The sequence below is a fragment of the Pan troglodytes genome, chromosome 5 (genome assembly GCF_028858775.2).
Source record: "Pan troglodytes isolate AG18354 chromosome 5, NHGRI_mPanTro3-v2.0_pri, whole genome shotgun sequence".
NCBI classification, from domain to species: domain Eukaryota; kingdom Metazoa; phylum Chordata; class Mammalia; order Primates; family Hominidae; genus Pan; species Pan troglodytes.
In genome coordinates this window covers 11,054,155-11,076,346 of record NC_072403.2, presented here as the reverse complement: position 1 = coordinate 11,076,346, position 22,192 = coordinate 11,054,155, and the positions used below count along the sequence as shown (strand labels likewise).

Here is a 22,192-nt window from a genome sequence, read left to right as displayed (position 1 = left end):
TCTGTGCGTGCCGACGTGGAAGGATGCCTGGGATGCTGAGCATGAAGGAGAGCATGTACTGGGAAACCGTGCAGACGGGGATGTCTGCCTCGTTTGTCTCTGTTGGTATTCACCACCATTTCTTGCATGAGCCAGATGTTGGCCCACGAGCGCAGAGGTAGGACAGCTGCCACCAGCTATGGCATGCAGTCAGGAACAGGTGGATGTGGGACTGTCCAAGAGAAACTTCTGGAAAGCACTGGGTCGGTGAGAGGAGGGAGCCCAGCGGGGAAGGGGCACTCATTGCATCTCATCAAGGGATGTTGTTCATTCCTGACGATTTGATGCCAAAAAGCATCAGACTCCCCTGGATCACTTATTTAAAGAGGCCACCAATCAGCACATTTTACAAGCCTACATTTAAAGAAAAAAACAAGTATGACCTCTGGTTCCTACTCTGGAAGCCCTTTCCAGTTCTGAGTGTCGCATTTGTGGTGCAGGACCCTTGACTCTGGTTCTGCTGTGTTCGTTGCTCTGGAAATTGTGAAACTCTCAGAGTGGTGACATCTCAATGCTACCCGCCATCTGGAAGCCCACAAAGTCAGGAACTTCTAGAATCAGATTAGTGTGGGTGATTATTCTCTGTACCGTCCAACCCAGCAGGGTGCTGTCAGTCATCACCGGATGAAGGTGACAGGCAAAACCAGAGAGGCCGTCCATCTTTAAGTCTCTGCAAACAAGTCTTCTGGGGGTGGGCGAGCAGACTCGGGATGTGCCTTTTTCCCGCAGGTTTCTGCTGAGCTTGCCTGCTCAGTTATATTTGATTAAAGCAAATATTAAAACCAGAACTGGTTCAAGTCGACTTTGAAAAAAGGTGTCCCTAGAGGAGTAAAATAGCAACAGGCAGCCTGATTGCCCCAGAAAGTTTGTCAAAGATATGTATCCCCCAGAGCAGGTGGTGTACACACCATCAAGAACTTGCTCATTCCCCAGCACACATCCCAGGAAGGATCAGCCTCAGCATTTGCATCACCTTGTAGCTAATTGTAGAGGGGCCAGGATTCTGGCCTTGCCGCTGTGGTTTTGGTGGCATGAAGCAGAGTTCAGGGACAGACATGCAGCTGAGCTTTGGTCTCTCCCCAAATGCAGAAGTGTGACCTCTGATGGGACATTACCTCTGGCAGTTTGCCTGGGCTCTCTTGTCGCCATCCCAGGGAAATGCCAGGTTTTCCTCTGACGTGATGTTTGGGCCCTGAGTTCTGCCCAGTTCCCAGAAGGGCCTGGTGACAGTTGCGGCGGTGCTGACATGTAACGTGGTGTGCTGTTTGGATGCTTTTGTCTTGGGGATCCTCTCTTGTGCAATGCTGCAATGCCAGCTCCAGGGGACTCCTGGCTAGTGGCTGGCACTGTTTGTATCCACTCTTCCCATGTGGCCTTCTCTGCACTGACCATCAGGGGTCAGGGAGGTAGCTGTCTCCTGTTTTATAACTGTCTTCCCCACCCTGAGCAGTGGTCTAGACCAGCAGATAGAAATCACGCATAAAACCCAGCTCCTCTAAAGTACAGGTGTACGTATAGAAGACAGGAAGATATTCCCTGCCTTCAGCTAGCAGTGTAGCAGGCGATAGCATCCTATAGGAACACTGTAGGGTGCAAAGATACTTCTGTCCCCTGGTTTTGTAGTCCATGGCCCTATGTACCCAAAGTACACCTGGTAGGAAAATAGATACCCTGGTTTTTTGCTTGTTTTTTGGAAAAGTATTCACTCCATTGCAGGGCGGGGGTGGAGGGAAGGAAAACCAGGTAATACTCAAAAAATAAGTGCTAAGCCTGAATCCCCTTAGATGAGCACTGCTTCTCATTCAGGGACGCTAGTCAGAAGCAAGGAAGCAATGACATGCGTGCCCCCACCCCCCAACTACCTCCCTGATGAGAAATTCCACAGGTAGGGCTGGGCCACCTAGGTCCTACTGAGAGGCGAAGCCAGCTGGACTTCCTGGGTCGAGTGGGGACTTGGAGAACTTTTCTGTCTTACAAGAGGATTGTAAAATGCACCAATCAGTGCTCTGTAAAAACGCACCAATCGGCACTCTGTAGCTAGCTAGAGGTTTGTAAAATGCACCTATCATTGCTCTGTAAAAATGCACCAATCAGCGCTCTGTGGCTAGCTAGAGGTTCGCAAAATGGACCAATCAGCACCCTGTAAAATGGACCAATCAGCACTCTGTAAACTGGACCAATCAGCAGGACATGGGCAGAGACAAATAAGGGAATGAAAGCTGGCCACCCCCAGCCAGCAGCAGCAACCCACTGGAGTCCCCTTCCACGCTGTGGAGACTTTGTTCCTTCGCTCTGCACAATAAATCTTGCTGCTGCTCACTTTTTGGGTCCACACCGCCTTTAAGAGCTGTAACACTCACCGTGAAGGTCTGTGGCTTCATTTCTGAAGTTAGAGAGACCACGAACCCACCAGAAGGAACAAACTCCAGGCACACTACAAAGCAGACCTTGTGGCTCCCGTGCACAGACCTCAATAGGAACCTGTGCCTTAACATGTGTGCCCATTCAAAAAGGACTCATTCCTGCAGAGAGAACAGAAAGCTTGTGAGATGGGAACCACTGTTAGCTGCCCAGGACTTTGGGCTCTTTGAGATCCATTCAAATAATTTCATTCCCGGCCAGGCACCGTGCCTCATGCCTATAATCCCAGCACTTTGGGAGGCCAAGTTGGATGGATCCCGAGGTCAGGAGATCATGACCAGCCTGGCCAATATGGCGAAACCCCATCTCTACTAAAAATACAAAAAAATTACCCAGACGTGGTGGCATGCACCTGTAGTCCCAGCTACTCGGGAGGCTGAGGCAGAAGAATCGCTTGAACCCAGGAGGCAGAGGTTGCAGTGAGCCAAGATCATGCACTCCAGCTTGGATGACAGAGCGAGACTCTTTCTCAAAAAATAAAATAGTTTCATTCCCTTTCCTATGATGATGTGGAATGTCACAGATGCCACAGAAAGAGACCATCACATGGTGGGCCTTTTTTGTTTTGTTTTGTTTTGTTTTGTTTTGTTCTGTTTTGGAGACAGAGTCTCATTCTGCCACCCAGGCTATAGTGCAATTGTGCAATCTGAGCTCACTGCAACCTCTGCCTCCCAGGTTCAAGCATTTCTCCTGCCTCAGCTTCCCAGTAGCTGGGATTACAGGCATGGGCCACCACGTCCAGCTAAATTTTTTTGTATTTTTAGTAGAGACGGGGTCTTGTCACGTTGGTCAAGCTGGTGTCGAACTCCTGGCCACAAGTGATCCACCCGCCTCAGCCTCCCAAAGTGGTGGGATCACAGGTGTGAGACACCACACCCGGCCTTTTTTAACTAAACATGAGACATTCAGAAAGACAACAAGCTGGTGCAGCTGACAAAAGTGGAGAAGAGTGAGGACAACTGTGTGTTCATGATTGAGGCAGACAACTGAGAATGAACAAGGGCTCTATCTATAGTCACCCAGGGACAGTGGATGTGGACTGGACGTGTGAGCATGCTGATGAAGAGTGCACGCTCTTGCACCTTGTTTCTCGCTTGTCCCAACAAGCAAAGATGAAACATATTAATTATTAACTGTGACACGGGATAGTGGGCAGGGATATGAACTTGCTCATCACTCTGCCAGCAACAACACAGAGGAAATAAGAGACCGACTCCCCACTGCCTCCCTCCACATTAAGAATATCCCATATCTAACATTCAAGGCTTACAGGAAGGATGGAGATGGGGTGTGTACTGGGAGAGGGGAGGCAAAAAGATGCACCCCTGGCTTCTTTGACATGGCCTTCTTTCTCAGCTACCACACTTCATTGGAGATTGAAGTTTCAGTATTCCAGTTCGGATGATCCCTTCAGGCACTCCTCTGTTGCATAAAATGGTGGCAGAATTAAAAGTAGCAGTGTTATGCTATTATATGTAAACATTTTGAAAAACAAGCCTGCTGGATTCTAGAAAGAAAAAAGGTTATGTGGACTGAGGGCTATTTTTAGAGGAACACCATGGGGTCGATATTCGTAAGTTTGGGTTTCACAATACTTCTTGCTGCTATGCAGAAGAGACTGAAAAAATATATACATGAATTCATGTGTCCCTATTTCAGTGTGCTTTTTTTTGAATTGGGAAATATAAAAAGCATGATTAAAATGGTCTATTTGACAAATAAGCTTTTATCGCTGGTGACTTGACAGTGGCGAGGCTGTGGCAGTGCCTCTCCATGCTGGGATCTCACCGGGGACAATTGCTGCATGAGTTGCAGGCGGCGTGAAAGGATGTCCAGCCTTGTCATAAGCCAGAGGAGGGCCACAGATGTCATGCTTACCTTCCTCAGTGCAGATGAGCAGGAGCAGGCAGTTTAGCATGTGCCATCTGAGACCATATGCTGAAGGTCTACTATCAAAAGTGTATTGGCCAGGCATGGTGGCTCATGCCTGTAATCCTAGCACTTTAGGAGGCCGAGTCAGGCGGATCACCTGAAGTCAAGAGTTTGCGACCGGCCTGGCCAACATGGTGAAAGCCCATCTCTACTAAAAATACAAAAATTAGCCAGGTGTGGTGGCGCATGCCTGCAGTCCCAGCTACTCGAGAAACTGAGGCATGAGAATCACTTGATCACAGGAGGTGGAGGTTGCAGCGAGCTGAGAGCACACCAGAGCACTGCAGCCTGGATGACAGAGTGAGACTCTGTCTCGAAAAAAAAAAAAAAAAAAAAAAAAAAAAAAAATATATATATATATATATATATATATATATATATATATATAGTTTTGGTGGCTTAAGGGGTTTTTTTGGCCCTCCAAAGCCCCCATGAAAGTGTAGCTATCTTAGGAAAGTGCAGTATCTTAAAAATATGCTTCTGAAACTGGGTGTATCAGAAGGTACTCAAAGGCAACAGGGTAAAAACAGTGCGTCGTCTTGGAGGGTCAGGGTTACTTGTCAACTTGGAGGAAAAAAAAAACTGTTAAGAGCCTGGGTCTTGCTATGTTGCTGAGACTAGAGTGCAGTATTTATTCACAGGCGAGATCGTAAAGCACTACAGCCTCGAACTCCTGGGCTCAAGCAACCTTCCTACCTTAGATTCCTGAGTAGCTGGGACTACAGTTGTGTACCAAGGTGGGTTTCCCTACCACATCTGGCAGGGAAAACATTTTTATACGAAAATAAGCACAAATATGCTATAGAGCAGAGTACACCATTTACATGAAGATCAATACGAGACTTCCAAGAAATATTCTGGCTACCGCAGCCCCTTTAAGCTAAGTCCCAAATCCCCAGGAGAACAATTTTTTTTTTTTTTTTTTTTTTTTTTTGAGACAGAGTCTCGCTCTGTCGCCAGGCTGGAGTGCGATCTCGGCTTACTGCAACCTCTGCCTCCCAGGTTCAAGCGATTCTCCTGCCTCAGCCTCCCGAGTAGCTGGGATTACAGGCGCCCACCATCACACCCAGCTAATCTTTGTATTTTTAGTAGAGACGGCGTTTCACCATGTTTGCCAGGATGGTCTCAATCTCTTGACCTCGTGATCCACCCACCTCGGGCTCTTAAAGTGCTGGGATTACAGGCTTGAGCCACCGCGCCCCACCCATGATACACATCTTGACAGAGACAGGCCTAGCACAAATCTGTGCATGTAAGTAACGCTTAGCAGGCCCTTGCCAGGTGCCTAGCACTGTGCTTGTTGAATCCTCCCAGTAGCGTTAGGACATTTCATATGTTTGGGCCCTGGGAAGGAACTGGGGAAAATGGTAGATTTTCTTCATATCTAGTGTTTTGTTTGATTCCCATAACAACTCTGCGAAATAGGCGGGAAGTGGCAGAGGCAGGAGTAGGATCCCAGCCCAGGGCTGCATCCGTTCCCCACCTTCCCCACCCACTCTCCTGGCAACTGCGCCCAGCTTCTGGGACCCCCATCAGATGGAGATGTGTTGCGGGGATGGCTGTGCATTGCTTCAGAAGAGTAAGCGGTGAAGACCTGAAACATTGTGCCCAATTGTATTTTCTGATATCCTGCTCCTTCCTCCCCTGCAGGTTATTTGTCTAATGAGTCTCAGAGCTCTTAAGTGTTTCTGGGCCATCTAGTCATCCCCGGCTGCTGGCAGTTGAGTAATCTGTGTACTTTTCCAATGGACTCTAATGCCAACTCCCTAAACTTAATAGAATAAAAGTGTGATCAGCTTTAATGACCAATTTATGCACAGTAATAGTCTGATGTGGCTGTATAAGTCAATTTGGGATTCTGGAGGGACTGTAACTTGAAGGTGTTAATTGCACTACCTTACTTCCGTTGACCAGACCCTCACACCTGCAGCTTGGAGCATCGTTCTCTGCCATTAGCACCACAGCAGCAGTCCCGGCTAGCCTCCTGTTGTGTGCTGGCACATTTTACAGCCCAAATAAATGCAAGAGAACTGTTACACAAACATTTATTGCCTCAACTGGTTACCCCTCATTGAGATAACTTTTTAATATTTCCTCCCTGTGTGAACTGAATATTTCCCCTTCTTCTTCTGTAATGGCTCTGAAAATCCCATATAGCCCCGGATTCTAGGCTTAAACCCTCTGCTGGGCCAAATTTAAATCATTTGATTTCACTTAATGGTCAGCGAACATTCTTTTTGCAGTAAGTGGTCCTACCGCTGTTTTTATTCACTTGTCTTCATCAGTTCTGTATTTCCACTTGTGGCTTACCATCAGAGCACTCTGTAATCACTCATCTCTCTGGATTTTAGAGTCAGCGGGCACAGACCCTTAGAACCATGGAGTATGGGACTGATATTTTTAGTTGTTAGGTACTTTCTGAGCACTTTCTATGTGTCTGGCACTGTCCTAAACTGTGCTTTGAAGGCACCGAAGTCAAGTAACATGATCCCTTCTCCCTCCTCCCCTCAGTCACCGATGCTCATGTAGGGGAACTGAGGCAGGCCCACTTACCATTTCAGTATAGGGACCATGTGGGTGACCCCAATATATGCGGTATATGTATCAGACAGACATGCATCTCTGTATCCGCTTAATACCATTCACATTGTAAGACCTGATGTCATTAGTTTTTTTCCCCCCAAGGGCCATAAAATTGTCATACTGGAATGGGTTTTTTTTTCTTTAATTTAATTCAAACTTCTGTCAAAGCAGACTATAAATTTGGTTTGTTTTGATTTCAAGTTTCCTGAAACTTGGCTCTTCAGATTGCCCCCCAGTTCTTTATTCTGTGGGTTTCCTGTGGGGTCTTTTCCAGGGGGCTGATCCCACCTCACAGCTACATGCCTTACGGGAGGGCACCCCTCCCCCAGAATTTTCATCCTCTAGATTGGTGGACTTTGTGAAATAAACATGATGGTAACTGCTGTAATGGGGGCTTTGGTAAGGAACACAGCAGAGGGCCACACAACAGGAGAATCCTGTGTTCTTGTTCTAGCCGCCACATAGAGAATACGGCCTTTAGCACACACAGCTCACACAGGGAGCTACATGGGGAGAAGCGTGTTTGTTCTGCGGCATGATAAGTGTGCCGCCAAAGCCTTCAAAGGGGCCACCAGAGGGAGCGTCAGCCGGACAAACAGACCTTCTGCAAAGTAGTTTTGCAAGATCCATCAGTAACCATCAAAATATTCATATCTGTTTATCCAACAATTCTACTTCTAGAAACCTTTTATAAGGAAAAATCAGATTTAATAAAAGGTTATATATAAGAATGATAATCCTAGCATTAAGTGGAAACAGTCTAAATGTTCATCATATGGGAGTGATTAAATAGATTGTGATATATCTTTACAATGGAGTATTATACAGTTACTGAAAATATTCCTTAAAAGAACAGTTAATGATATAAGGATCATAATATGAAGTTAAGTTAAAAAGCAAGTTATGCTATGATCCCACATTTAAATATTGTGTATATATATACCATATTTTAAATCTATATGTGATTTAACAGACTAGACAAAAATACCAAACTATTAATAGCCACATATCCAAATGCAACTAAATATTTAGAGCAAGCTTGTCCAACCCACAGCCTGCGGGCCACGTGCAGCCCAGGATGGCTTTGAATGTGGCCCAACACAAATTCGTAAACTTAAAACATGAGATTTTTTTTTTTGCGATTTTTTTTTTTCCTTTTAGCTCATCAGCTTTCGTTAGTGTTAGTGTATTTTATGTGTGGCCCAAGACAATTCTTCTTCTAGTGTGGCCCAGGGAAGCAAAAGGATTGGACACCCCTGATTTAAAGAGAGAAAGAACAGAATCTTTATAATTTCCTGTGTAGCTTTTTTAAACTTTGGAAACAGCTACAATAGGTACCTGTTAATTGCACCTCCCCAGATGATAGGGACATTGTTTCCACTTGCCACGGGGCACAGATTACCCCCTTCTCTGCACCGGCCTTCGTTTCATTAGTCCTATGATCTCACATTAAAATTCTCATTGTGCATTCAAGTCAGTAAGGATTGGTTTAGCTGTGTGTAGCAAGAAACCCAAGTAACAGGAGCTTTTAAAAGATGGAGGTTTATTTTTCTCGCACATAAAAGAAAGCTGGCAATAAGGCGTCCAGAGCTGGCATGGTGGCTCCATGGTCATCAAGCACTCAGTCTCCACCTTTCTGCCCCCCAGCCTTAGCGTGTAGCTCCCATATCAAACTTACCTTACAGTGCTAGATGGCTGCTGGTGTTCCAGCTATCAAGTTCATATTCCAGGCAGAATGGAGACAAACTGGGGGGGCGGGCAGGCAGTTGAGTGCCCCCAGTCTGAGGCAGCCCACTTTCAAGAACTGCCTAGATGCTCCAGCCATGATGACAGCTGACACCTCATTGGCCACCTCCAGCTGCACAGGAGTCTGGAGAGTGTAAACTTCTAGATGTGCACTGACCCCGTAAAGAAAAAGGAGAGATGGATGCTGGGCAGGCCGCAGTTATCTCATGTGGTTATCTCAAATTTTCATAACGTAGGCTCATAGTTATAGTGATGTGTAATTCGCATTATGAAGAAATCATTGATTAGCCAGGCATGGCAGCACATGCCTATAATCCCACTTACTTGGGAGGCTGAGGCAGGAGGATCACTTAAGCCCAGGAGTTCAAGACCAGCCTGGGCAACATAGTGAGAACCTGTCTCTAAAAAAAAAAAAGAGAGAAAAGAAAGGAAGAAATTGTTGGGACCTGGTAGAGGAGCAGCATTTTGGAGAAAGCACTGGACAGAGATCAGAAGATCTGGGATTCATGTCTTTGTGTCTATATGGATTGATTTTTCTGGGCCTTCATTCTTCACCAAAAACTGAGGGCAGTGATTCTTACAGCATCCACCTGCAGCAGTCTTGAACTTGCAAGGGTGGGTCCCCCTTCAGGGCAGCACCCACGTATTCCTCTGGCTGCCCGTCTATAACTTCTGCCACTCCTCCTTCCAAGCTGGAATCACCTCTCACCTGCACTCTTTTTTTCTTTTCGAGACGGAATCTCGCTCTGTCACCCAGGCTGGAGTGCAGTGGCGTGATCTCAGCTCACTGCAACCTCCGCCTCCCAGGTTCAAACCATTCTTCTGCCTCAGCCTCCTGAGTAGCTGGGATTATTGGCGCGTGCCACCATGGCCTATATATTTTTAGTAGAGACAGGGTTTCACCATGTTGGCCAGGCTGGTCTCAGACTTGTGATCTCGTGATCCACCCGTCTCGACCTCCCGAAGTGCTGGAATTATAGGCGTCAGCCACCGCACCCATCCTCACCTGCACTCTTACTGGCCCCTTAACTGGGTCCCCTCGCCACACCTCTCCACCTGTTCTTTGCCTTGACCTGAAGACAAGGTGATCTTTTTAACCACAGATCTGGGTGGGTTGGTCCTCCATTTTTAACATTTTAGCAGCTTTCCATTCCCTCCAAGTGGAGCATGGCATCTGTGTTCTGGCCCTACCCCACTTTTATTCTCTCTTCTCTGCCTTCTCCACCCCCATCCTCACCCTCACCCTTCTCTATCCACACTCAGCCCATTTCTGTCTCTGACAGTCTCCACGTCCAATCGTGTCATGGGCTTCTCACCCCTGCCCCGGCTCCAGCCTCTGGGCCTCTGAGCTCCTCCTCCCTTGAGGCTGTCTCCTCTGAGAAGTCTTCACTGACTCCCTCAGGCTGAGTCACATCTTCTAGATCCCTCTAGTCCCGTGTGCCCTCCTCATGCTAGCACATTCCAGATGCTAGGTCGTTTATCTCAATTCTTGTCAGTTTTCCCTTCCTGACTCAGAGATTTCTGCAGGCATTAATCACATCTGAAAGTCTCACCCGCACAAGGTGCCTGGAACAGGAGGTGGTCACTGCTTGTCTGCAGAATGACTCAGGGCTTGAGCTGCTCCTCCAGGGCTCCTTCAGGTTTTCTGGGTCTTTAAACACCTGTGCACTGTGTTCTGTATATGCCTTTCACTTGTAGGAAAGAGCCCTGCCTGCCTGTCTGTCTTCGTGGCAGAGCCATGTGCTCTCAGTGCATTGGGCTCAGATTCCTTCTCTCGCTCGCTCATCACAGATCTGCTGAGCAGTGTTGTCTACCAAGACTGTGCGAGGCCCAGGGACACAGAAAGCAGTGTTCACCAGTCCTGCCTTTGAGGGGCTCTCACGGGGCTGGAGGAGGGAAGACAGACATGAACAGGAGCACGTGACCTCATAGGGACCACACACAGACCACACAGATGGTCCAGGTGGCTGCAAAGAGGAGGACGGGCTTCGTGAGCATGGCGCCCAGGCTGCAGGCAGTGAACGGGTGGACAGAAGAGCGCCCTCCCTGCAGGAGGGGGCAGGAAGCCAGTCACCCCTCCTGCTACTGCAACACATTTCTCCCCTCCATGTCTGCCACGACTGTCCCTTGGCCAGGTTCCCACCAGCGCCCTAGGGACTCCCATGCCATGTAGGTGCTGTACTGGTTGGGGATCTCACACATCTTTCTCTTGACACTGGCCAGCTTTGTTGAGGGCCCAAAGACTGCTGGAGCTGCAAAGGACCATAAAGATCACCTAGAAGTTTCCAGACCTCATCCCACAGGCGAGGAACTGAGACGAGAGGAAGTGAAGAGTCTCACATGGCAAGTGGCAGAGCCATCCAAGCTGCAGCCCAGCTGTCCTGTTCCTCCCGCCCCCGCCCATCCCAGGGCCTTTCCAGGGTGCCACCTTTCCTTCCAGAGTGCCAGAAGCAGAACACGTGGATCAACACGGGGTCATTCAGAGACCACGCGGCTGTCATTAGAGGCGTCCCAGATGGATCCCGGAGCCGTGGACAGTGCCTGTAATCACAGAAGCTGAGAGTTGGAAGGAATCCATCTGGTTCAACCCTGGTCTAGCATATACCTTCCTTCTCCATCCTCACTTTCTGCTCCTCACGGGGACAGAGAACTCACAGCTTCCCAAGCCAGCCCATTGCATTTTTGAACAGGTTTCTTCTTATGCCGTCCCATAACTCCTGCCTGCCACTAAAGCCTTGAGAAGATGACGGTAAACTCTGTCAAGTACTCGTGAATGTCCGATTGTGGACACTTCTAGGACAGGTTCCTGGTGAATCCCCTGAGATCAATTAAATACAGAACAAGCTCCCAGGTAGCTGAACCATCCGAGCCGTTATACAAAACTGTTTATATTAGCCTAGTTTTAATTATCCAAAAAGTAATGGTTCCCTTTTTTTAAGGATCATTGGTATTCTAGCCTTTCTTTTCTCAATATCATTTGATAGTGGGTTCATCTATCTGTTGAGGTTAATATATGAAAACAAAACCATGTACTATTCAGGGTGGAGGACAATGCCGATCCTCCCCTTCTCTGTAGTAGGGTATAGATGGCTTCAGCTCACCCAGCAGCTATTTCAGGTTGTCCAGAAGGGAAGGCCAGAAAGTCCCTGTGGTGCATTCATCGTGACTGTACCGTAGCCCCTGAGAAACCCAGTGCGGCTCCTCACAGCCCTCAAGATGATTTCCGACCTTGCCACCTAAATTGTGGCCGGTGGACCAGCAGCATCAGCATTACCTGCAGGTTGCGAGAAACGCAGCACCCCAGACCCTCCCCATCCACTTGCGTCCAAAGTCTTCTCTATATTAATGAGAGGAAAGGACGACTGAAGACACAGTAGCAAAGCTCATCACTGTGACTTGTTAGGAGCACTCATTCTCTACACCCCCTTCCCATAACTCCTACCTACCTCTTTTGGTTTTTAATTAGGACATTCACTTGCATTTAAAAATACCTGCAAGATCCCCCCATCCCCCATATCTCCACCGTCTACTTCTCGTTCTTCTTAGATGACGTGCTGCTCTCGCCTCTTCCTTCGCTTTCTCTTGCACCGGAACACTTAGTTATTATCCACGCCACGGACCTTCAAGATACCTCTGTGCAAGGGCAGACTGAAGACCGAGCAAATGGCATGGAAAACAGGACACCTCAGATGGACGGCGCGGCTGTCCTTGGTGACAGAGCACCGCTCTTTAACACATGCTGTAGTAATGACATGATCGCCTTCTGTCCGGGGCCTTCACTTCGAAATAGAGCACTAAGATCGGGGAGGAAAACCATGAGGATGTTGACCCCTGGCTGCTCTGGGTGGCGCCTTCTGTCCGGGGCCTTCACTTCGAAATAGAGCACTAAGATCGGGGAGGAAAACCATGAGGATGTTGACCCCTGGCTGCTCTGGGTGGTAGCTGTGGCCTTTAGGAGTTTACCGTCGTTTCCTTAAACAGCAGTTACTCGCCCCGAGTTACCCATAGATAGTGACCAACTGGTCTGAAATCCAGATAGAGTTGCTAATGATCAGCCCTTCCTTCACCCATTCCACTTGGTCTTAGAAATGTATCACTGAGGAAATGCTTTACAGAAAAACTGTGGCAAGACCCTTTGTTGCAGAGGAAAGACCTGCTCTAGCCCCAGAGAATGGCTCCAGCATCCACCTGAGACAGTGGAAACATTGGGCATTAAGACACTTAATAAAAAGAACACTTTAAAAAGAAGGGGGCAGGAAAGATAGAAGGCAGGAGGTGCAGGCACTCAGAGAACTGCCCTCGACCCCACCCGGGATGGGCCACGGAATAGGTGTTTGCATTGCCCTGAATGCAGTGCTTTTTCTACCCCAGCATAGACGGCACCCATTTCTGCACTGTTCTAAAACCCCTTCCCTATGCGAGAATCAGTTCTAAGGGAAGGAAGCCCTCTTAGGAGAGGAGGTACTGGGCACACATCTGACAGCTCTGCCACCAGCAGGCAGGCGTCACCCAGCTCAGCACAGCCCCGGAATCCCAGGCTGCAGCCTCCTGTGCTGTTTCAGAGGGAAGGAATGGGTGTGTGGATCTCTGTAACTTCTCACAGTGAGGGAAACGGGGGTTGGATGGTGCTCTAGCGGCCGGCTTTGCCCCGCAGTGCAGTTGCCAGAAGGGAGCAGCCCTGGGATGGCCGACATTTGTATTAGAAATGTCAGGAAATGTTCCTTCTGGCCTTTCCCAGGGGCTAGAGGGCCACGGTTCCTGACCTGTGTCCTTTCTTTGCCTTCAGGTCCACATTGGCCAACTGTATTCAACTGACAAGCTGATCATTGAGAATCGAGACATGCCCAGGACCTAGCAAGCCGGGGACCAGCCACCAGTGGCGGCCAGGGACCACCTTCAGCATCCACTCTCTGTTTGAGATGGGGGCTCCCAAAACCAGCTTACAATAGCCTTTTGCGCTGCCTGTCCTGTGGGAGCTGATAAACCAAGTCACATTTGCATTCTGTTGCAGGCTTAGTGAAAAAGGACTGCTGTCTTTCCTTGGTTCAAGTGTTAGAATGGAGAGCTGGAGTTCGTTCAGAATAGTGCTGTGTTACCACGTCTCCCCTGCACCCCATTCCTACCTTGTAGCTCATGACCATTGTGTATAGCATTTCTACACTTTGTTTCTTGGTCCTTGACAATAAAAAGAATGATCTCCCTGAGCCTTTGACCCCAGATAAACCCCTCCCGATTAATGCATTTTCATTTCCTACTGATACAAGGCCTGGAGAAGGCTGTTGGGGGCCCTCAGGGAGGGTTAAACTCTGTGACGAGAACTGCCTTGGTGAAGGCAAGTTCAAGCACCACTTGAGACTGGGGGCAGCATGGAGTAGGGCAGGGCTACGGGGGTACACGGTGCACCCTGCGACTTATACCTCAGCCCAGTACAACAAAGGTGACGGGTGTGTAGGTACACACCCAGAGATGGAGCACTGCAGATCAGCAACCTCAGCCCCACCTGGGAATTTGCTGGAAATGCAGGCTCAAGCCCCTCCCCACACCTGGTGAATGAGAGAGCCCCAGCCTGACCCAAGCCCAGGGCGACTCCCATACCCTGAAGCCTGGGGCATGGTGGGCAGCACTGGTGCCCAGATCTGGCTGGTGGACAGAAGCACCTGGAGAGTTGGAGAGCTTCTTAAAAAGACATCTCTCAGCACTTCCCTCTCTGCAGATTCTGACTCAGTAAGTGAGGGGTGAGGCACGGTCATTTTTCTCTATTCTGAAGCTCTCCCAGTGTTTTCAATGTTTAACCAACTGGGGACCCCTGCTCTTTAAGTATATTACAGGTAATAAAGATATTGTTTGTATGCTTTTATTCTTGGAAACAGATTCATTCCAAACATAGAAAGAACATATTAAATAACTTGCTTGTCATCTGGGGAGTTTACGAGGGACCAGACCTGGCAGAGCGGTTTCTTGTTTCCCTTTGCATACAGTGCTCAGTGGATTTGGTATCTGTGTGTTAAGGTTTGGAACAGGCTCATATAAATAGCACCGGTCCTGGAATAGCTGCAGCACTGTCACCCCCTCATTTTAACTCTGACGGTCGTGGGAGTGAGCACGCAGTCTGAGCCCGTGTTCGTCTCACCCTCATGTGAGAACTCATGTCTTCCGGTCGCTTTTAGAGAGCATAGATTTGCTGCAATGATGCGTTCAAATAGATGTAACGTGTAGCCATTCTATTTGGCAGTACAACTTTTGATTTCAGGATAAAGTCTTTTTTTTTGAGATGGAGTCTCGCTCTGTCACCCAGGCTGGAGTGCAGCGGTGCGATCTTGGCTCACTGCAACCTCCACCTCCTGGGTTCAAGCCATTCTCCTGCCTCAGCCTCCCGAGTAGCTGGGATTACAGGGGCCTGCCACCACGCCCAGCTAATTTTTTGTATTTTTAATAGAGACGGGGTTTCACTATGTTGGCCAGGCTGGTCTTGAACTCCTCGGCCCCCCAAAGTGCTGGTATTACAGGCATGAACCACCACGCCCTGCCAATTTCAGGATAAAGTCCTGAGCATCTGTGAAAATAATGAAGCTCTTAGCAAGTCCTAGATCTCTTACCCTCTAACCAGTTCCTGCCTGGGAGCTGCAGTGTTAGAGCACATGCAAAGCCCTTAACTGGGGGAGAGCTGTTCGGTGGACAGTGAACGGAGGTGATGTGGCAAGGGTAATCACTCCCTTCAGCTGACTGTCACGGGGCAGAGCCGCCCAGCCCAGCCCTGTGTGTGGCTCTGGCTCAGGTTTTCCACTTTGCATCAGTGCAGTGGAGTTCGTGGTCACTCAGCAGTGAATGCATCCAACCATGCTACTAATGCACGGCACTGCCAATTTATACTTAATTTAAGCAACTGCTACTTGGAACCGAAGTCCAGATTTGAACCTCCGTGCTGAAGGCATCAAATTGCCGGCAAGATAACAGCTCCAGAGGAGACTTCTCCCACTCCCCCAGGTTTTACGCAATGAGGCAGTCCACCCAAACTTAACGTGGGCTGCAGGCTGTAACAGCAGGTTGCTTTTGTGTTCATTAAACTGCATGAATGGGTTTGAACATGCCCAAAGCCTTGCTAATGCAGACTTAATTTTGTAAAATTAACTATGCCTTTGGAATCTGCAGAAAGATACAAATCCGAATTCTGTGGCAGGAAACGCCACAAACAGGCCTTGGTCCTCCACCTTTCAGGTGTGTATCTGGCAGGCAGAGCCTGGCACTGGGTACTCCCCAACTGAGATGACCCAATATTGATGCTAGAGCTTCGAATAAAGTGGCATTCCCATGGGGGTGACCCCTGGTGTTTCTCTAGGGAAGTATTCCGCCTCCTTGACTATGCACCAACTGAGGGGAATGTGGGCAACTCCAACATCCATCATGGCCAGCCTCACAGAACTCTCTAGAACTTGTGCCTGCTCTGAAGATAGGATCCAGGCTGGGGTCTGGAGATCACTTTGCAGCACTAATATTGAGCAAATGAGAACTACTATCATTAGTTAACTTCCCAGGCAGAACTCATTGGCCGAGCAAGGCTATATCCTAGACTTTCAGAGACAGCTCTGGGCTGGGCTGGCTGTCATGACAAAATAGCTGGGAGATCTTGCACGGCCAAGTACAGGGCTGTGTTATTCTGATGGCTGTTGGAATCTGGATTTTGGAACTGAAAGAATTGGCTAGATTGCTTTAGGTATACTCCGTCCTGCTGCTAAGTAAGTAGCAGTGACCTTTAACTCCCTTCATCCACAGCCTCTCCCGTTATCTCAAGCCCCACCATACAACCCACCATCATCCAGGAGCAAAAGGGACAGGCAGAGGGTGAAGCCTACAAAGATGACAAACATCAGAGCTCACCTAGTCCAACCCTCAAATCTTCAGGTGTTAAAACAAAGAGCCTGAACATCTGCAGATCACGTACAGAGTCAGGGCCTTTCCCCTAAACCCCTTTCACTCATTCATTTCTTCACTCAGTATTGACTAAGGCCACCTAGTGCCAGGTGCCAGGGAGCAACCAGTGAACAAGACAGACGTACCTTCATAAAGCCTGTGTCTAGCAGGGAAATCTGAGAAGAAAATGACAAGTGTTACGAATGTTACAAAGAGGGAAATATGAGTGCTGCCAGAGCCGATGGGACGGGCCAGGGAAGGGCTCCCCAGGGGATATTTACACGTGCAAATTAATGATGAGGATTGGCTGTGTGAAGGTGGGGAGAGGAGCTCTCTAGGCAGGAGGAACAGCACATGCAAAGCCCTTAATTGGGGGAGAGGGTAGTGCCATGCAAAGAACTAAAGGGAGTCTGGGATGGTGGCAGGCAAGGAAGAGGGCTCTTTCCACATCGTGGACGGCCTTGGAGCCTTAGCCTAAGGATGGTGAGCAACTCGGGAGTTTTTAGGCTAGATGAGGTTTTTGTTTTGTTTTGTTTTGTTTTGTTTTTTTGAGACAGAGTCTCGCTCTGTTGCCCAGGCTGGAGTGCAGTGGCATAATCTCAGCTCACTACAACCTCTGCCTCCCGGGTTCAAGCAATTCTCCTGCCTCAGCCTCCTGAGTAGCTGGGACTACAGGCGCACGCCACCATGCCCAGCTAAGTTTTATATTTTTTAGTAGACACAGGATGTTGCCATGTTGGCCGGGCTGGTCTTGAACTCCTGACCCCAGATGATCTGCCTGCCTCGGCCTCCCAAAGTGCTGGGATTACAGGCGTGAGCCACTGCCCCCGACCGAAGTTTGTATTTTTTAAAAGGTCACATTGTCTGCTTTTGAGGGGATACACTGGGAGAGATGCAGGGAGACCAGTTTTTGGGAGGAGTGGGGGATTGGGTGTGGCATTCCAGGCAAGCGATGATGGTGACTTCACCAAGAGGCAACAGCTGAACAGAAGCAGAGTCAGCATCACCCTGAGAACTGGCTGGGGTGGGCCACCATCGAAGGAGGACAGGAAACCTGGAGCAGAGCTGCCCCCGCTGAGCACAGCCCGAGCTCCCCAGCCCACCTGTGGATGCGCGAGAAAGTCCACGGAGTCCCCTAGCCTGGTCTAGCTTAGGTCAGTCATATTCAGCCACCCCTCAGACATGTGCTAAATAATTAACTGTTACATTAGTCACTGAGTTTGGAGGTAGATTATTATGAAGTAACAGCAAACTAATACAGAGAGCATCTCTGTATTAATGTATTAATGTATTACTTTCTCAGGGCCACATAGCAAACCAAAGAGTAGGCAGACAAATGGCCAAAACTGCAGGTCTCCTGTATGGGGACATTTCCACAAATATCTTCAGAATACAGGTCACTCCCTTTAGAGAACAAGTCCTGGAGAAACAGTCGAAACAGTCATCACGTGTCCTACAGATGGACGGGCTGGCCAACCAGAAAGAAAAGAAAAAGTCGAGTCAGCAGAACTTGGTGATTGATTGGATGAGGAGACCAGGCCTGAGGGCTGCAGGGAGTCTATGAGGAGTCTCAGGAGCAGGGCCTGAGGAACTAAGAAGGGGCTCTGGCTGAGACCAGACAGGACCAGCCACTGTCTGGAATTTTGTCCCCACTGCTGACTTCGAACAACCTCAACTTCAAACAGAAAGCCCAGACTCGATGAATTTATCTTTTCTTCAAAGTAGAGAAAGGGTAGCTCTTTTCTTCCCAGGAAATTGTTTATCCATTTAATAATTTTAAAAAATCACTGGAGTTGGGTGTGGTGGCTCATACCTGGTAATCTCAGCACTTTGAGAGGCCGAAGTGGGCAGATCACTTGAGCTCAGGAGTTCGAGACCAGCCTGGGCAACATAGTGAAACCCTGTCTATACAGAAAATACAAAAATTAGCTGGGTGTGGTGGCATGCAACTGTTGTCCTAGCTACTCTGGAGCCTGAGGTGGGAGGATCACTTGAGCCTGGAAGGCGCAGGTTGCAGTGAGCCATGATCGCACCACTGCACTCCAGCCTGGGTGACAGAGTGAGATCCTGTCTAAAAAAAAAAAAAATTCACTGGGATAAAACAACTTGAAAGACCCTTATAAAGATTTTACCCGTAACTCTATAGAGCAAATAACTTCCTGCTTTAGGCAAAGCTCTTTGTGTGTAAGTTCAATTGGAAGAGGAGGGCTGGTGGGGGGAGATTCTCTACTTTGGTCATGAGATTAACATTAAAAGTTTGAGGAAGGTTGCTCTATATATTGGCTGCGTGTTTCTAAGACTGAAAATAAAAGCACAGTAAAATATCAACAAGTATACAGAAAATATACATTTGTAGAAAATTAGCTTTTTTTTTTTTTTTTTGCTAAGTACTTCATACAAACTAGTATTTGCTTTCTAGATTAAAGAATATCTCCTCCAGGTGTGGTGGCTCACACCTGTAATCCCAGCACTTTGGGAAGCCGAGGTGGATGGACCACGAGGTCAGGAGTTCAAGACCAGCCTGGCCAACATGGTGAAACCCCCATCTCTCCTACAGATACAAAAAAAATTAGCCGGGCGTGGCAGTGGGCGCCTGTAATCCCAGCTACTCAGGAGACTGAGGCAGAGAATTGCTTGAAGCCAGAGGCAGAGGTTGCAATGAGCCAGGATCACGCCACTGAACTCCAGCCTGGGTGACAGAGTGAGACTCTGTCTCAAAAAAAAAAAAAAAAAAAAAAAAAAAAGAATATCTCAGATATTGAAGCGAACCTATAAATAACAGCAGAAGCTGAAGAAAAGATAACGGATCAAAAAGCAGAAGGAGAAAGCTTCCCTGTCCCCAAGGACCTGCCCACAGTCGTGGATGAGAAGTCCCTTGATAAGTAGGGTCTGAACCCACATGATCAAATGTTAGCTCTGTGAACCTGTGCCAGTGGCTGTGTGTCAGTAGCCCAGGGTGATTCAGAAGCCCCATGAAGCAGCCATCTTTCCTGGATCTCTGGAATGTACACATTTGCTGAGATCACAAAGATGAAGCTGGCAGAACCCGAGTGGATATTCATTATTACGAACAAAAGAACAGCCAACAGGAGCCGTGCCATGTGCAACCCCGAGTTGACAGATGCCTCCCCGCTGCTTCTGTGTTTGCCAGTTGTTACAAAATGATCTAGAGAAAAACTGGAACTTGATGGAGAAAGCAATGGCTTACGATTCAGCAGGCTTTCTTGGAGAGTTTACCTAAAGTCTATATGGACGGTGGCTCAGCTCACCTCTGAGAACAATACGATCTTCACTTTTCAATCTTTCTGCAGCTCTTATTAGTGCCGCAGGGAACCATGGATGAAAATGGCTTCTCGTGTTGATATCCATTTGGGGAATAGGATGGATGCAGCTGCTTTTGCTCAAGGGCAGAGTTTTGACTTCAAAGACCCTGAAGAGAACCCAGAAGGAAAACTCTCAGAGGTTAATGGACTATATTCTTTACCTGGGGGATCGTTGACACCACAGCAGTAAAAGCGAAGTCAGTGTCGTGCTGTCTTGAAATTAGATGACAAGAATGACTGACACCAATAGAGCTGGAACTGCACTTGGAGCCTGAGTAGCCGGTCTCAGGCTAACCACACCTGTGCTGACCACAGCGTGGCCCGTGTTGATCATGAGGCATTCTGGCTGTACCTCCACAGGGATGCAAGACTTCCAGTGAGAGGCTGCTTCTGCAAGAAAATACCTGCCTAGAAATGGTCCGTTTTCTCTTCCTAATAAAGTGATAAGCTTTCTTAGTCCAATGGTACTAAATAGAAACCTTTTTCTTCCATCAGCCAGAGAGGTACTTTATTTCCTTTGTTTGGGAGTGTCAGTTAAATATTGTTGAAACATTTCACTAGAACTTCCTGTCAATTACCTAATGAATTCATGTGACTTCATCGGTCTTGAATACAGAGACCGTTTAATAACAATTCAATTGGTTCAAGTCTTAAAGGAGCGTTTCATTTACATGCACATGTGTGATTTGCACAGCACATACAGGATGTATGATCAAGGACTACAATGCTGAGGCTAAGAGTCTTGTCAAGAGTTGCCAAAGACACTCTTCCATTCATATTTCAAGCATGTAATGTGTTTAAAATTATTAATTTGCCAAGTTTAGCATACATTAACATATTTAAAACATAACCAACACTTCCTTGTGGTTCTGTATAAATAGAAGCTTGTCCAAAGTAGAGAAAGGGTAGCTCAATAGCTCAAACTACGGAAAATATAAAACATGTCTTTAAAAAAGAAATTAAATGGCTCACACCTTTAATCCCAACACTTTGGAAGGACGAAGGAAGAGGACTGCTTGAGGCCAGGAGTTCAAGACCAGCCTAGGCAACATAACTCTCCAAAAAAAAAAAAAAAAAACAGAAAGCATTAGTTGGATGTAGTGTTTTCGTGTTTTGCCTGTAGTCCCAGCTAATCGGGAGGCTGAGGCAGGAGGACCACTTGAGCCCAGGAGGTCAAGTGAGCCATGATTGCACCACTGCACTCCAGGCTAGGGGACAGAGTGAAAAAAAAGAGAGAGAGAGGGAAAGATAAAATGGTGTGGTGGTAGTTTTGAGGATGGTGAAAAGAAACTAGTCACTGGATGGGACAGTCTGAGCTGGTGAATGTCTTCATGTACGAGGGACTCTAACCCCAGCCCAGCCACTAGCTGGCTGTGTGATGTTGCCTGAATCCTGGTTCATAGAGGCTTCTTGTTGAGAAAATAAGAGCAGGTCCACTATATGCAGCCCCCAGCTATGGACAGCCTAGAAAGTCATTCATTCCTTCATCTTCCAGCCCTGCCACTTCCTGGCGGTGAGATCCTGAGCAAGTAGCTTCACCAAATTTCTGTTTCCTCATTCATAAAAAGGAGTTCATCAAATACCTACTAAGGATTTTCAATGCGTAACACAAAGTTGTTTCACGAGGTTTAATACACGGTAAGCAATAACTGTTAGCTCCTGTGTCATTCCTTCTAGAAACTGCCAGATACCTTAGGGAATGAAGAAATGGACCAAACATGGATTCATCCCTTAATCACGGAACATTTTGCGTTGTCCTTAAGACATGTATGTAAATAGCTGTACGAGTTCTGTAAATTCACAGATAAAATAGGGCTGGAAGAGGGAGGGAGCAATATTCAGAAGGAGGAACTACTTCTACCTGAGCCATAAATGCTAGGATAAGGGGTGTGGGGGTTATGTGGTGGGAAAGGGAGCTGCTATGCAAGGGAACAGCGATGTACGGCAGCGATGTGTAGGGAGAGATACACAGAGTGGCCACTGAGAGGGGAGGGGGACCAGCTAGGGCCCTGTGGCAGGCACGGAGAGGTAAGGGGACTAGGGGCTGGCAGAGGATGGGGCAGTGTCTGTGTGGGTCAGATGGAGAAGAAAGAATGAATCCAAAAGGCACTTCCAAATGATGGACTTGATGAGCAATGGAGACACAGAATAAAGGATGGGGGCGAAGCAAAGATAACACCAGCGCTTTGATCCTGAAAGACTGGCAGGGGGACTGCCCCTCACTGAAATAAGAGGCAACA

The 22,192-nt window shown here is 47.9% G+C and overlaps 1 protein-coding gene across 6 annotated transcripts in view; it reads left to right on the top strand.

Annotated features, from left to right (window-relative positions):
• Nucleotides 1–22,192, top strand: part of LYRM4 (LYR motif containing 4) — a 232,408-nt gene that overhangs the window by 142,924 nt on the left and 67,292 nt on the right. The window contains exon 3 of one of the 6 annotated variants that reach the window (XM_518217.7): nucleotides 13,508–14,578. The exons of 4 other annotated variants lie outside the window; for them this stretch is intronic. In XM_518217.7, the coding sequence (XP_518217.1) occupies nucleotides 13,508–13,576 (69 nt within the window). In that variant the 3' untranslated portion in view covers nucleotides 13,577–14,578. Of the gene's footprint in view, nucleotides 1–13,507; nucleotides 14,579–22,192 lie in introns of those variants that run through there. One more of the 6 variants, XM_016954860.4, reaches the window with a different exon arrangement.